Genomic DNA, 16,165 nt, shown 5'->3' on the forward strand with positions numbered 1-16,165 from the left:
GAGCTAAACCAAAAATTTATCCATATCTACTCGAGCCTGAGTATAGCAATATTTGAGTAGATCCAAATTATCCAAAATAAAAGTGAGTTGGGAGTCCATTGCTTACCATGCTTGTACTAGAATTCTATTCCTAATTTATCTTTGTTCCTTATTCTAATTCGAGTTAAAATAGTTTGTCTTTTAATGAGAAAATGTTTTTATCTTGTAGCGGGAGAATGTGTGATTTTACAAAAAAAAAAAGAGTGGCACAAAAAGAATGAGAAAATTCTTTTTAATGAGTTGAGAGGTTTTGGGAAAGGGGAGCCAAATTTATTATTTTGGCTTTTATTTTTTTTGAATAAATTTATTTTTTAAAATTTTTTTCTATCACTACTGTTGCTTGATTTAGTTGGTAATTATTTTGGATCCTAAGTTGGTAAATTTGATCTACACTGAGTGGCATGCCATTTTATGGATGTAATATCCGAAGAATATTGAATGGATTACTAAGAAGGCACAACACCAATATGCTGCATTATATGACATTCATTCAAAAAGTCCATGATTCTGTTAATGATAATCATGCAAAGGAGCGTGGTTGGCAGCCCATGGCACCCCATTAGTTGGAGATTTTCTAATTTCGAGGAAGCTAAGAAAGAATTAGAGGTAAATGTATTATTAAAATTTGTAGGACATGTTAACTGATACTTCTCTTGATCTCTTAGTTGCTCCATTAAATTCAAAATTCTGTGAAATTAAAGTGATCATTCTATCTTCTTGATTCTTTCTCCAGGTCTAGGCAAGTCTCTTATGCAATATAGAAGGTTGAATGAAGTTTCATTTGTTAATGTGATGATACTATTTTATATTTCTTGAAAAAAATTGGACAACTGATTAGATGCAAATCTATTGACTATTTTTTGATCGATTTGTTAGTATATAGTATTTATTGGAAAGGGAAAAAAAAAAAAGATAGAGTAAGCCAAAATTGGATCCTCTTATAAGAAAATGCTAGCTTCACAAGTTGGAAAAATCTCTCAAATTATACCAGAAAACGGATTTAAATCCAATCTCCACTAAAACAAAATCTCTTTATTATTGGGAGAATGGATAATGCAGCAAAATCAGAAACTCTCCCACTTATGTGAGATCACGAAATATGAAGAAGCAAACTAACTGATAGAGTCAAATAGATACCAAGCAAAAATAAATAAGAAAACCATATATAAAAGAACACCGATTTGTATGTGGAAAATACTCCAATACGAAAGAAAAAATCACGAGGCCTTTCCATCCAGTTTCAAGCTTCACTATACTCAAATAAAAATTTTAAGGTCTACAAATCAAGGACTACAAGCCTTGACAATACCTCAGCAAATAATCCTTACAATACTAAGTGAATGTATCAAGAGACTCGAGAGACAATATCAGAAAAATAGCAAGCACATAAACTAAATACCCACTGATCTACAGAGCTTCAATACACAATCCAACTATTGGATTCGAAGAACTGGAAGCTAGGAACAAATTTCAACTCAATCAGAGAAGAAATCACCGTCCGATCAGTCTCGAAACAGAAGCTACACAGATCCCAATTTTAGCAAAATTTTTTTTTCTTTTACTCTTGCTATATCTCTCTTTTTCTCTCAGCTTGAAATACGAAATTACCTCATCCAAAACCTATGAACTAATCACCAACAAAGCCAACATATATAATGACTTCCTTTGGGTGAAGAAAATCCTTTAGGACTTGAACCAATAAATGCTCATGGAAAAAACTAAGAGTCACAACTCTTTCCAAGCATCATCGTGCATTGTTTCAAGAACCATAATAAAAAATCTGTTAGATTACCAAAAACGACAGCAAAATCAATCCCACTCCACATAGGAAGGGACCATAATCTAACAAACTCCCCCTCCCGACTATGTGGAAGACTTAACCATGCTCGCAATTCGGCAACAAGCTTCATGCTTCCCTCTTGGAAGAATCTTTGTCATCATATCAGCACTATTATCATTGATATGAATCTTCGCAAGCTCTAATAGCTTCTTATCAAACACATCATGAATCCAATGATATCTTATGTCGATGTGCTTTAATTTATAATGAAAGGTAGAGTTCTTACTTAAGTGAATAGCACTCTGACTATCACAATACAACTAATATCTCTCCTGCTTGAGTCCCAACTCCTGCAAAAAATCTTTTTATCTATAGTATTTCTTTACAAACTTCAGTAACTGCGATGAACTCTGTTTCAGTAGTTAAAAGAGCAACATATTTCTGCAACTTTGATTGCCATGACACAGCTCTCCTTGCAAAGTTAATCAGATAACTTGAAGTGGACTTCTATGAGTCGATATCGTCAGACCAATCTGCATCTGTAAAACTAACCAACTCTAGCACATTACTTCCAAAACAAAGACATAACTTAGAAATACCTCGAAGATAGTGAAGAATCCACTTGACAGTATTTCAATGCTCTCGATCAGGATTGCAGAGAAATCTGCTAACAATTTCAACTGCATGAGCTATATCTGGTCTCGTACAAACTATGGCATACATCAAACTTTCTATGATAGAAGTATATGGAACATTCTTCATTTCCTTCTTTTCTTTCTGAGAACACAAATTTTACTTCGAACTCAACTTGAAATGATTTGTCAAAGGACAGCTAATAGCTTTAGCTTTGCTCGTGTTGAATCTTTCAAGCACTTTCTCAACATACTTCTCCTATGATAACCACGGCTTCTTGGCATTTCTATCACGAGTGATTCTCATTCCAATGATTTGCTTCACTAGCCCCAAATCCTTCATCAAAAAAGAATTGCTCATAGCCTCTTTTAACTTGTCAATCTTAAACATATCTTTAACAATAATTAGCATATTATCAACATATAACAAAAGGATGAGAAAATTATCATCTAAAAAATATTTTATAAATACACAATGATCCGAAGAAGTCTTCGTATAGCCATGCTCCCCCATAAATAAATCAAACTTCTCATACCATTGTCTTGGTACTTGCTTCAGCCCATACAAGCTCTTATTTAGCTTACAGACTAGGTTTTCCTTACCTTTCAGTTGAAAAACTTTGGGTTGCTCCATGTGAATGGTTTCCTCAAAATCGCCATGAAGAAAGACGGTCTTCACGTCCATCTGCTCAATCTGAAGATCTAAACTGACTACCAAACTCAACACAACTTTGATGGATGACATCTTCATGACTGAAAAAAAATTTCTTCAAAGTCAACTCCTTTTCTTTAACCAAAATCTTTAACAACAAATCTTGCTTTGTATTTTGGGTATGAAGTATGCTATTGTGCCTTCAATCTGAACGTCCATTTGTTCTTCAAGACTTTCTTCCCCTTCGATAGTCTCACCAACTCATAGATATTATTCTCATGCAAGAACTTCATCTCTTCCTGTATAACCTTCAACCACTCCGTCTTTAGCTCATCTGAGATAGCCTCCTAGTAGCACTCTGGCTCTTCCTCATCAGTCAACAGGATATACTCTGAAGAAGAGTATCTGGTTGAAGATTGATGCACTCTGGTGCCTCTCCTCAAAGAAACTTTCTTTGGTACTATCTCAGCATTATCTACAAAAGAATCTAAGTTGCCAGTCTTATCAGCATTGCTGGCATCATCTGTTTCATTATGCTCAGCTTAAGTATTAAAAGCTGATGGAGGAGTAGGATCGAGGTCACCAAGATCATCATGATGTGACGTGAGCATTTTAACAGTTTTGCCAATGTCTTCAATGGTTTGATCCTCAAAGAAAATAATATCTCGACTTCTGACGATCTTCTTTGTAGTAAGATCATACAACTTGTAGCCAAAATCATCCAAGCCATATCCAAGAAAGATGCAATCCTTAATTTTTGGAGCAAGTTTTGACCTCTTATCCTTAAGAACATGTAGAAAGATTCTGCACCCAAATACCTTCAAGTGATCATACGGCACATCTTTACCACTCTAAACTTTCTGTGGCACATCTAAATATAAGAGAACACAAGGTGTAAGATTAAGAACATAAACGACAGTGCTCAAAGTCTCACTCCAAAATGATTTTGGTAACTTAGCATGAGATAGCATGCATCTAACTCTTTCAACAAGAGTTCTATTCATCCGTTCTGCCAAACCATTAAGCTGAGGAGTCTTGGGTGGAGATATTTGGTACCAAATTCTCTAACATCTACAGTACTCATCGAAAGGTCCTATGTATTCTCATCTATTATCGGACCAAATGCACTTGATCTTCCTTTCGGTCTCTCGCTCAACACTTATTTGAAACTGCTTAAACATATATAAAACATGATCTTTAGTTCTTAGTAAACCCAAATCTTTCGAGAGTGATCATCTATAAAAATAACAAAATAATGAGAACCACCAAATGCTTGTGGGTTAAAAAGACTACATAAATCTGAATGCACCCAATCCAAAATATTTTATTTTCTAGAAGGTGGAGTACATTTAAAGAAAATACGATGCTGTTTATCTACCAAGCAATTTACACAAGACTTCAATAGTATACCTTTGATCCCAGGGAGCAAATTCTTCTTAGCCAAGTGATCGATACCTGTCTGATTCATGTGCCTAAGTCTCTCATGCCATATTTTGGAGCCATCATTATTCTCCACTGCATTCACTAAGCCTTTATACACTTTGGCTTGCATCAAATAGAGTGTAGTACTCTTCTTTCCTCGGGCCATAATCATAGTTTCTTTTGTAAGCTTCTACTAACCATCCGTAAACTTGCAATTATACCCTTCATCATCAAGCTTCCCAGTGGAAAGTAAGTTAAGCCCGACATCGGAATATGTCTCACTTCTTTAAGTGTCAAGCAGCTGCCATTGTTGGTCTCCACCAGAATATCACCAATACCGACAATCGGGGATGATCCATCATTGCCCATCTTCACCACACCAAAGTCACCAAATGTATAAGATGAAAAGAAGTCCTTTCTTGGGGTACAATAAAAAAAAGCTCCACTATCAATGACCCAACTTGATTCCTATGAGACAATATTAACAAAATTTTTATTAGAAATAATAAGAAAGTTTTTAGCAGTGGTAATAGATTTATCATCTTCTTTCTTAATATTTTTATCAGTTCTTTTGCCCTTCTTTTTCTTCTTCAATTTCCAATGGTATTTCTTGATATACTCCTTATTACCACAATAAAAACACTCAACATCTTTCCTCGATTGAGACTTGCTCCGAGACTTGCCACGACTGTGAGAACCCTTACTTTTGCTTATTCTTCTACTTTCTATGACGAGAGCTTCTGAATGGAAAGATAAAGAATCGGTGGTCTTCCTCCTCAAATCTTCATTCAACACACCAGATTTTGCCGCAGCAAATGAGATAACTCCATCGAGGGCTAAATTGATCTAAAAACCTCAAAATATCTTCCAACTATTCGATAAAGAACTCAACAATACCAAGACCTGCAACTCATCATCAAAAGTGATTTTCATGGAACTCAACTGATTCATAATACCCTACATTTCATTCAAATGATCAGCCATAGGAGTACCATCTTTATATTTTAAACTCATCAATTTTTGATACAAGTATAACTTATTCCCACCAGCCTTCTTGGCATATAAATCCTCAAGTACCATCTTTATATTTTAAACTCATCAATTTTTGATACAAGTATAACTTATTCCCACTGGCCTTCTTGGCATATAAATCCTCAAGCATCTTCCATAGCTTGCCTGCATTAGTTTCATCACTAATATATTTATAAACATTATCATCAACCCATTGATGAATATAACCACCAACTTGTTTATGGAAAGCATTCCATTGATCATCGATCTTATCATTGGGCTTGGCTTCATCAACCATTGGAGGATGAAAATTCTTACAATAGAGAAGATCCAACATCTTTTCTCTCCAAACTTGATAATTGTTGCCATTCAAGCTAATTATCCTGCTAGTGTTCACCTCCATAACTATATACAAGACAAACTATCAAAAAAGATCAAAGCAATCGAAGCAAACCAGCTCTGATACCACTTGTTGGGAGAATAGATAATGCAGCAAAATCGAAAACTCTCCCACTTGTATGAGACTACGAAATATAAGGAAGCAAACTAGTCGATAGAGTCAAACTGATATCAAGCAAAAATAAACAAGAAAATCATACACAAAAGAACATCGATTTTTACGTGAAAAACCCTTCAATATGAAGGAAAAAATCATAAAGCCTTTCCATCTAGTTCTAAGCTTTACTATACTTAAATAAGAATTTCAAGATTTACAAATTAAGGACTATAAGTCTTGATAACACCTCAGCAAATAATCCTTACAATACCAAGTGAATGTATCAAGAGATTAGAGAGATAGTATCAGAAAAATAGTAAGCACATAAACTGAATAACCACTAATCTACAGAGTTTCAATGCACAATCCAACCATTGGATTTAAAAAATTGGAAGCTAGAAACAGACCCTCAAAATTTTAGCTCAATCAGAGAAGAAATCACCATCCGATCAGTCCCAAAACAGAAGCTACACAAACTCCAATTTCAGCAGAATTTTTCTTTCTTTTACTCTTGCTGTATCTCTTTTTTTCTCTCAGCTTGGAACATAAAATTACCTCACCCAAAACTTGTGAACCAATCACTAACAAAAACAAGCCATCACATATAACGACTTCCTTTGGGTGAAGAAAACCCTTTGGGACTTGAACCAATAAATGCTCATAAAAAAAACTAAAAGTCACAACTCTTCCCAAGCATCACCGTGCATTGTTCCAAGAACCATAATAAAAACCTATTGGATTACTAAAGATGGCAACAAAATCGATCCCACTCCACATAGGAGGGACCATAATCCAACATTTATTCCCATATTTATCAACGCTTATACTCTTGGATAGGCCAGCTTTTGATGTTTGGCACTTGATCAGAACGTCAAACTTAATAGACTGTATGTTGTCCTCTTGTAATAAACAAAACATAAAAAAAAAAAAAATCCACTGGATAGCTAGACATGGTTTCTTAGGTTGAAGTTGTTCCAAAATGGTTGATCATTTGTTACCTAGATGTTTAAATGTCTTAAAATACTAGAAGGTTTTTCTAATTTACTGAATTTATAGAGATCATTTTTATTATTATTTGCCATTCCGTAGAACATTAGATAAGCCTAAAAAATTCAAACCATTAAAGCATTTAATATTGCTAACTCATTGTTTTTAGTGTTATATCGGAAGTATAGATGTAAGTAGTTTTGTATCTATTATTTTATCAATTAATAGAACTTAGATAAACTTGTGATTTTCTTGTCCAATGGCTACACGCTTGTGTACGCACTCATCTTGGTTCAATCAATTGTGCAATGCATACATATGATTTTCTTTTGGACCAAAGTTTTGAGATCTAATATTATACATTCTTCGGAAATCTTAGGATTTAATAGGTATCAAAACTACTGGAGGTTCTTCATTTTGTTGTTTGTCTTAGCTAGTTGTTGGTAGCCATAATAACCAATGTTAGATTATAAAGCATCCAACTTTGATGAGAGTATTGGTGGATTTGTCGAAAATCCAATGTTTGTATAAAGACACACTTTTGAGTTCCTCTACGGACTAGGAAGCTCTTATTTACAATCTATTATTACTAATCTTGAGAGAGACTCGGCTTTTTCTTTCAATTCCTTACTTTCTTCCACTTCTATTTTATCCACTATATTGTTTCCATCCTTTCCACTATTTTCAACTTGCTCATGTTGCAATATTTTATTTAGAGGCATCCAAAATAAGTTAGAGATATATATTGTACCTTATGCGTGTACATACCGAAAACCTATATAAAAGGGATAATGTTACTCTTAGAACTATGAATAGTACACCAATACACACTAAGTATTTTTATGAATAATGAATTTGAAATAGTTAACTAATCAGGATTGGCTCAATAATATGTCTCAGGATTAGCACTTCTCATTCACATGAGTCCCAAACCTTGCAGACAGAGGGATAATTGAATCAAGATAGAGACAAGTCAAACAAGAATCATGACAATAGATGATTGGAAATTTAAAAAAAAAAATTATTGAACTAGTTGAAGTTCAAACTCATCACCTATGGTAATGTAAGAACTATTACGTTGTGAATTAAATAGTTGATCCAAAAGTTTAAACCAATAGGAAATGGGTCAACAATATATATGAGGCTCAACAATTACCATAAATATTGGTGAAGCACATATTATATATGTTATCACTCATCTCTTCAAGGTAAATGGCTTTATCCAGCCTCTTTGGTTGCTACAAGGGCTAAAGTGAATGCCTTAATGTCATTATCCTTGAGTGATTGTCTATTATCAACTATGGTATTGGCTGTATAGAAAGCACTGGATTATTGGCCAGGTTCTAATGTATTTTTGATCTTCGAGAATATATTTGATGTTATTTGTTTTTCTGTTGCAACTTGGTTATTCTCTGCTTTTAAAGTATGATCCTATATGTACCAAAAAATAAAAAAAAATTCTATGATATATTTCTTAATTTATACGAAGGCCACTATGTGTGAATCATATTCTTATAATTTTATTAGATATAGCTTACGTAAATCTAAAAGTTGTTTTGCTTGAATTTTTTTTGTTCTTTCTAACCGACCATGACCTATATCAAGCCTTGATTCATGATAGGATCCCATTGAGATCACAGCCATTGACAAGCATCATTCACTGCCCATCACCTGTCTTTCCTCTTTATTCATATACCATCACTTCATATAGGAGATGAAATTATTCTCTACATAATATGTACCATTTTGTGTATCACATCAAGTTGTTCCTCGGTATTTGATGAGTGAGATCTATAAAAATTTTGATCTTATACATAGTAATTAATTTTTTTCCTAAAAAATATTAAAAAAATTATTATCTATACCAGCATTAGCAGCGTATGGAGTTAATCATCGCCATTGATTTCTATGATGCTACACCGAGAAATGCGCTTGATGAGCGAGATCCATACAAACCCCAACCGTTATTGGTGAGTTCTTTATCTAATTAATTAAAAAAAAATTATTTACAAAAATAATTTAATTTTTAATTTATTTATAGATTGATACAAAAAGGATAAAACATCATTTTAATGGCTTTTATCATCATCACGTCACCCACTTTTTTCCTCATTTTTCACTTAAACGACGTCAAAAAAAAATAAAATAAAATCACCAAATCAAATGGTTTTTTAAAAACGTCATATTATTTGATGATTTTAATTTTTTTTAAAAAAAAAAAAATAAAAAAATAAAAAATTATAATTTTAAATTTATAAAAAAATAAAAATTATAATTTTGATAAAAATAAAAATTATCATTTCAAATTAGTATCCCCATTTCAAATTATCTTTTTTAAAAAAATTATTATAAAAAAAATTAAAAATACCATAAAAAAGAATTGAAAAGAAATAGAAATTATAATTCTAAATTTTAAGAAAATAAAAATTTTAATTTTAATTCAAATAAAAATCATCATTTCAAATTACAATCTCCTTTTCAAATAATTTTTTTTAAAAAAATATTATAAAGAAGATAAAAATGAGAAAAAAATAACTTTGAATGAATTTTAAAAAATAAAAATTTTAATTTTAATTCAAATAAAAAAATAATTTTAAATTATTTTTTCATTTAAAATTAATTTTTTAAAAAAAAAAAAATTAAAATTTTTAAAAAAAAAAAAAATGAGAAAGAAATAAAAATTATAATTTTGAATTTAAAAAATTAATTTTAAAAAAATAATTTGAAATGGAAAAAGTAATTTGAAATGATATTTTTTATTTTAATTAAAATTAAAAATTTTATTTCTTCTAAATTTAAAAATATAATTTTTATTTTTTTCCATTTTTTTAAATTTTTTGCTTCTTTATGGCACTTTTATTTTTTTATTTTTTTGACATATTTTTTTAAAAAATAATTTTAAATGGGAAAGTAATTTGAAATGATATTTTTTATTTGAATTAAAATTTATTTTTATTTTTTTAATTTAAAATTATAAATTTTATTTTTTTCTCATTTCTTTTTCATTTTTTCATTTTTATGGTATATTTTTAATTTTTTAAGATTTTCTTTGGGATATTTTTTAAAAAAATTAATTTTAAATAGAGAAAATAATTTGAATTTATATTTTTTATTTGAATTAAAATTAAAATTTTTATTTTTTAAAATTTAAAATTATAATTTTTATTTTTTTCTCATTTTTTTCTTTTTGTTTGAAATATTTTTTTAAAAAAATAATTTGAAATGGGAAAATAATTTGAAATGGTAATTTGTTTTTTTATTTTAATTAAAATTAAAATTTTATTTTTTTAAATTAAAAATTATATTTTTATTTTTTTTTATTTTTTAAATTTTTTGCTTTTTTATATCACTTTTTTTTAATTTTTTATTTTTTTGACATATTCTTTTGAAAAAATTAATTTAAATTGAGAAAGTAATTTGAAATGATATTTTTTATTTGAATTAAAATTAATTTTTTTTTTTAAATTTAAAATTATAATTTTTTTTTCTCATTTTTTTTTTTTATGATATTTTTTATTTTTTTAATTTTTTAAGATTTCTTTTTGAGATATTTTTTTAAAAATTAATTTTAAATAGACAAAATAATTTAAAATTATTTTTTTTATTTGAATTAAAATTAAATTTTTATTTTTTAAAATTTATTCAAATTTATAATTTTTATTTTTATTTTTTTTGCGATATGTTTAAAAAAAATTAATTTGAAAAGGAGATTGTAATTTGAAATGATTATTTTTATTTGAGTTAAAATTAAAATTTTTATTTTCTTAAAATTTAGAATTATAATTTTTATTTTTTTCAATTTTTTTTATGGTATTTTTAATTTTTTTATAATATTTTTTTTCAAATATTTTTTAAAAAGATAATTTGAAATGAGAATACTAATTTGAAATGATAATTTTTATTTTTATCAAAATTATAATTTTTATTTTTTTATAAATTTAAAATTTTTATTTTATTTTTTTTATTTTTTATTATTTTTTTAAGTGGAAAAATTAAAATCGTCAAAATAAATAGTATTTTATAAATGCCATTTATTTTAGTGATTTTATTTTTTTTTTTTTTGCATCATCTGGTGGAAAATGGGGGTGATGTGGTGATGATAAAATGTCATCTAAAATAACGTTTTATTTTTTTGCATCAAATAAATTAAAAATTATTATTTTTTTATAAATAATTTTTTTTTAAATTAATTAGGTAAAGCACGGTGCACCTCGTGCGACCCATGCACACCCAAAAAAAAAAAAAAAGGATGAGTCCCAGAAGGCAAGATACCTGACCCGCGATAGCGGACGCTATATAAGGGGGCTAGATATTTTCTCGCTGAATCGGCGAGAGGATAAACCCTAGCCGCCCCCATCTTCTTCTAAAACCCCCGTATCCATCTTCCCATCCCCCTTCCTTTCGATCCCCGAGCGACTTTTCTGAAGGTGAGATCCTCAGTTCTTGTGAAGATTCCTGTTCTTTTCTTTTTCTGTATCTCTGGTAACCAAAGATCAATCGATTTCTTTTATATTTATGAGTTTCATATTACTTTGCTGTTTTTCTGATCAAATTTTGGTCCATTTTCGTTTGTGTTATGATGCTTTTGCTTAAAGATTAACCTCGAGCAATGAACTCGTACATGTAGGACAAGAGGGATTTTGATTTGATTTCTTTCATTTTTGACGTATTACGTGCTTTTAGAGTATAAAGGTTTTTAGAAGTTATAACATGAACTGAATGAGATGGTTCACACTTTTAGATTAAGAGCCCAGGCTTACTGATCTTTGAGTGGTTTTGGTCTTTTTGTAACTATAGGTTTGAGAGAGAGGCTACCATCTTTTTCTTTGACTCATATGGCTTATTGATCTTAGGGTGGTTTTGGTCTTTTTGTAACTATAAGCTTGAAAGCTGTTTATGGGTAAAAATGCTTTCTACTTTCTAGTACTGGTTTCATTAACTTAAGGTAAGTGTAAATAGGCTTGTTTGAGGTTTTGGTGCTGTATTCTGTGACTCCTAGCTGAAGCTAAATTGATTTACACTGTTTTATGCATACAGATGAACTTTGTGCGGTGAAAATTTAAGTGCTTATTGTTTATGAGTTACTGGAGCTGTTGTTTTAGCTGGGCTCACAATAGTGTGAAATATAGGAACTGTGTTTCTTGTTTGTGCTGAAGTTCATTGATTCATGGTAATGGTCTGTGTGAACAACAAATGGCATGGTGCATTTTAACGCATGAGGATACTCTGTTGCATATAAGAACAACCAGGTTTTAGAATGAATGATGGTAAAATTTTTGATGTAAACATAAAACTAAGTTAAGAATTTAGAATGAAATTCTATGAGTGATGAATTGATATGTTGTCTGTGAGAGAATTTATATGACAAGGAATAAGCTGAAGCCCCATTTTTATGTTTAACTCCAGAAGAAAAGGGAGATTCCAAGCTCTGCTAGTTGATCTGTAGGTAACATAATCTTGCAATATTAAACAGATTTAAGAAGGGAGCATGCTAACATAGATCTCTGTGAATGTGAAGATGAGGTGGAAAATTAATTATTAGAGGACTACAATATGTCATTTTTGGGATTTATAGTTTTTTAATGTCAAGGATGATTATAGTGCAATGTTCAAAAAGCAATGGATGCCATGCTATTGTTACACAAGCCATAGTCGAAATTAACCAAAAGGATCCGGTATGGAGCATCATTGATTCAGATTTACATGGGAAAAGCAGTTACTGGAAAGGATCTGAGATTGGCTGGTAATATAACGAGGTATCTTCCAATGATGTTGAATTTGAAGACAAGCTTTCATGTAGTGGAATTTGGAAGTATTTTTTGACATATCCGAGGGTTTTTTTTTTTAATATTTTTGTAAAATAGGGTACTTGAGTATTGGAGTATCTGATGAGTATTAGTATCCCGATGTGGACACGGCATGCATTTAGAAGAATCCATGCTTCATAATTTCCTATGAATAAATATGGGGTTGTTTAGAGAAAACCATGTATATCTATTATCTGTGTGTTTAATTACATGCTTATGTATGTATATTTGAAGGAACGCACACATGATTCTGGGTTTCTGACTTGTTTATGCTTGAATTATAGTTGGCTTGAACCTGGTCTAAAACAAAAACAGATTTAGAAGATGTTTTTCCAATTTAAAGGCTTAAATTAACCACGATGAGGCCTCGACCATGGTCCTTGGGTTGGCTCAGGCTGATTGCTGATTGAATGGTGGTGGATCTTTGAGGGCAGCTATCTGTGAAGCCCAAAAGTATATATGGTTGGATTGGATTCTCTAGCAGTCATGTTACTATCAGATTGAAGACATTTAGGATATATTTATTTTCTTATTTTTTCTTAACTGGAGATAGTGAAATTTGGTTATTCCCTTGTGTATCAAATTATCAAATGTTTGTTTGTTTTCCTCTGTCTTGCTACTCTATATCCTTCCTCCATGTTCAAGGAAAATAGGTCAATTATATTTCCTGCATCCACAGAAAGCATAACTTTCAATGTTATTGTTGTAAATCAAAGCTGATCAACAGCTATCGTCATGGATTAACAAGATGGATGCTGGATTTTTCATATCTTTAGTATTTAAATCTCAAAAGATAAAAAGTTCTAGTTTCAGTGATGTTGCACTAGTAGTTATGTTAGTATGAACTATGAGAAACTTAGATTATAACTATTTTCCATATATGGTTTTTATTTCCCAGTAAACTTAGGTTTGACTTGAATTCAATCTCGGAGCGCAGAAGTCAAAGCTATTTCACATTGTTTCTTGATTTCTTTACTGCATGATACCATACACTGAGCTGGCCTTTATCATGAGATTGCTGTATGCTATTGTAAGTTAAATGCTCAGGTGTTGAGTTTTCAGGTGTCATAAGGCCCTGCATTGTCATGTTTATGTAAGAGAGGCAATTGGCAGTTTTGGCATTCTATATAGTTTATAATTTTGGGATCATCTGCACTTTTTCTTTGCCAAAGTCCTTAATTGTTTCACTTTGAAAACCCTGAAGGTTATAGGAAGGATGTCTTAGGGAGCTTTGGATGGTTTAGAAGGACAGTGAGGATTAATTTACATCACTTTTACATGGATGGAATCAATTTTGTTGCTGGAGCTGTTTGATCTTGTGATCCAGTGACTGGTGGGGGTAGCACCCCTACTAATAGGATGTGGGTTTTCCACCCCCTTGCCACCCTTCAAAAACGAACACACATTTTTTTTGTATAAAAAAGGTACATGCGGACAGTCACAAAGTTACAGATAACTAAGTAGAATATCTATCATGGCTCGAGTTCTCATGGTGCAATTATTCTACTTGGGATTTTGTTATCCACACTTGTTTTGCTTACTCCTTTTTATAGCTACCAGATGAAGCAAATGAAAAATACTTTTTTTTTCTTGATATGCATTTCCAATTATTTTCATGAGTATTAATCAGACAAGATTATTTAAGGTTACTCACACAAGTTTTGAACAGATCCAAATATTTTGGAGGGGAGATGGCATTCTGCAGCAAACTTGGTAATCTGGTTAGGCAAGGGGTTCTGAAGAATGGTGCATCTAGTGGATCAGTTCCTACGATGCATTTGCTTAACTCAACCCGCTATATGTCATCCACAAAGCTTTTTGTTGGTGGTAGGAAGGACTTTTATGCTATATTAGAAGTTTTGAACTATTTCATGTACGCATTACCTTTTTTTATTTAAAATGTACATTTTAGTTGATTTTTTTTTCATGTCACTTTCAGGTCTTTCCTTTGGTACTGATGACCAAACGCTTAAGGAGGCATTTAACTGCTTTGGAAATGTGACTGAAGGTTAGTGAATAATTTAGAGTAGCACTTTGGAAATAAAGACTTAATATAAACACGATCACAATTTAGCTATACTTGGATGATTATAATCTTCTTAACAGATGGGACACCTTGAGTGTAAAACAGAATGGTGATTTCCATGAGTCAGAATTAATGCTACATACATATGTACGTGCATACATGCACATACATAAATCTTTTTTTGGTTTGTATGACTTAGGCAAGCAAGGCAGCATATACCATGTAATTTATGGTGCATATAAGAATTGGTGGCTCAGCCAACCAAGAAGTATGGCAATTCTTGGATGATTATAATCTTTGTTAATAGAATTAATGCCACATAAATAATGCGTGCACGCATACAGGATCATTTTTGGTTTGTGTAAATTGGGCAAGCCAAGCATATACCATGTAACTTATGGTGCATGTAAGCAATTGGTGGGGACCTGTAATCAGCCTACTGTTAATTTCAAACGGCTTATGCCCTTAGTCGTGAATTACAGTTCTTATTTGATGCAGCGAGGGTCATCACTGATAGAGAAACTGGAAGGTCAAGGGGATTTGGGTTCGTAAATTTTGATAGTGGTGAATCTGCCAGTGCAGCTATGTCTGGCATGGATGGCCAGGTTTGTCTAGCTTTTTCTATTGCATTTTGAACAACTCAAATTAGTCTGATATGTATGTGAAGAACTGATGCCTGCTTAATGTTGATCTTGCTATCTTTAGGAACTGCATGGACGGAACATTCGTGTAAGCTATGCTAATGATAGACCCACTGGTGGGTTTCGTGGTGGTTTTGGTGGTGGATATGGCGGCCGCAGTGGTGGGTATCAGGGGAGTGGTGGCTTTGGTGGTGGATCTGCAGGTCAAGATGACTTTGGTGGGGATTCTGGCAGGGGTTTTTGAAGCTTTTATTGATGAAAACCTAAGGTTATGCTGCTTGCTTTGCAAGTCTACGCAAGCATTTGTGGGTTCATTAAGCTAGTTTTGTTTGAGACTGAAGCAAGTCATACTTAAAAGACTCTGTGCTTTGAAGTACTTGAGTTATGCCACTAGAAATAAGGAACGGAAATCTACTTGATTTGTAGCACAATTTTTTTGGTGCTAGTGATTTATGTTTCATAAGTTTGATACTTAATGGAAGTGTGAGGGAGGATCTGGGAAAAATCAGTTTCATGAGAACGAACTTTCGAAGGTTGCATAGCCGGTTGCATTTGTTTTAATTCTATAATGTAGGACAGCATCCAGATTCTTCACTACAAGTATACTTTTGTTTTGAAATCCTGGAATATTTGTGGATTTTGTAAAATGGTTAAAACTCGAGAACACTAAAT

General features: G+C 31.6%; 1 protein-coding gene across 1 annotated transcript; it reads left to right on the forward strand.

The window, feature by feature from the left end:
- Positions 1-11,287: 11,287 nt before the first annotated feature.
- LOC105032400 (glycine-rich RNA-binding protein 4, mitochondrial) lies at positions 11,288-15,924 on the forward strand. Its single transcript, XM_010906844.4, has 5 exons — positions 11,288-11,446; positions 14,496-14,653; positions 14,766-14,834; positions 15,351-15,457; positions 15,558-15,924. The coding sequence occupies exons 2-5, from the start codon at positions 14,518-14,520 to the stop codon at positions 15,735-15,737; spliced, it is 492 nt and encodes a 163-aa protein (XP_010905146.1). The 5' UTR covers positions 11,288-11,446; positions 14,496-14,517; the 3' UTR covers positions 15,738-15,924.
- Positions 15,925-16,165: the final 241 nt, after the last annotated feature.

Source organism: Elaeis guineensis, chromosome 8 (assembly GCF_000442705.2).
Source record: "Elaeis guineensis isolate ETL-2024a chromosome 8, EG11, whole genome shotgun sequence".
NCBI classification, from domain to species: domain Eukaryota; kingdom Viridiplantae; phylum Streptophyta; class Magnoliopsida; order Arecales; family Arecaceae; genus Elaeis; species Elaeis guineensis.

What these genes read in the sequence shown, in the direction of transcription:
- LOC105032400 (XM_010906844.4), top strand. Translation starts at nt 14,518, where the DNA reads ATGGCATTCTGCAGCAAACTTGGTAATCTGGTTAGGCAAGGGGTTCTG. An exon ending in CTTTGGAAATGTGACTGAAG is followed by an intron (nt 14,835 to 15,350) that starts GTTAGTGAATAA and finishes TATTTGATGCAG; the next exon opens with CGAGGGTCATCACTGATAGA. An exon ending in TGTCTGGCATGGATGGCCAG is followed by an intron (nt 15,458 to 15,557) that starts GTTTGTCTAGCT and finishes TGCTATCTTTAG; the next exon opens with GAACTGCATGGACGGAACAT.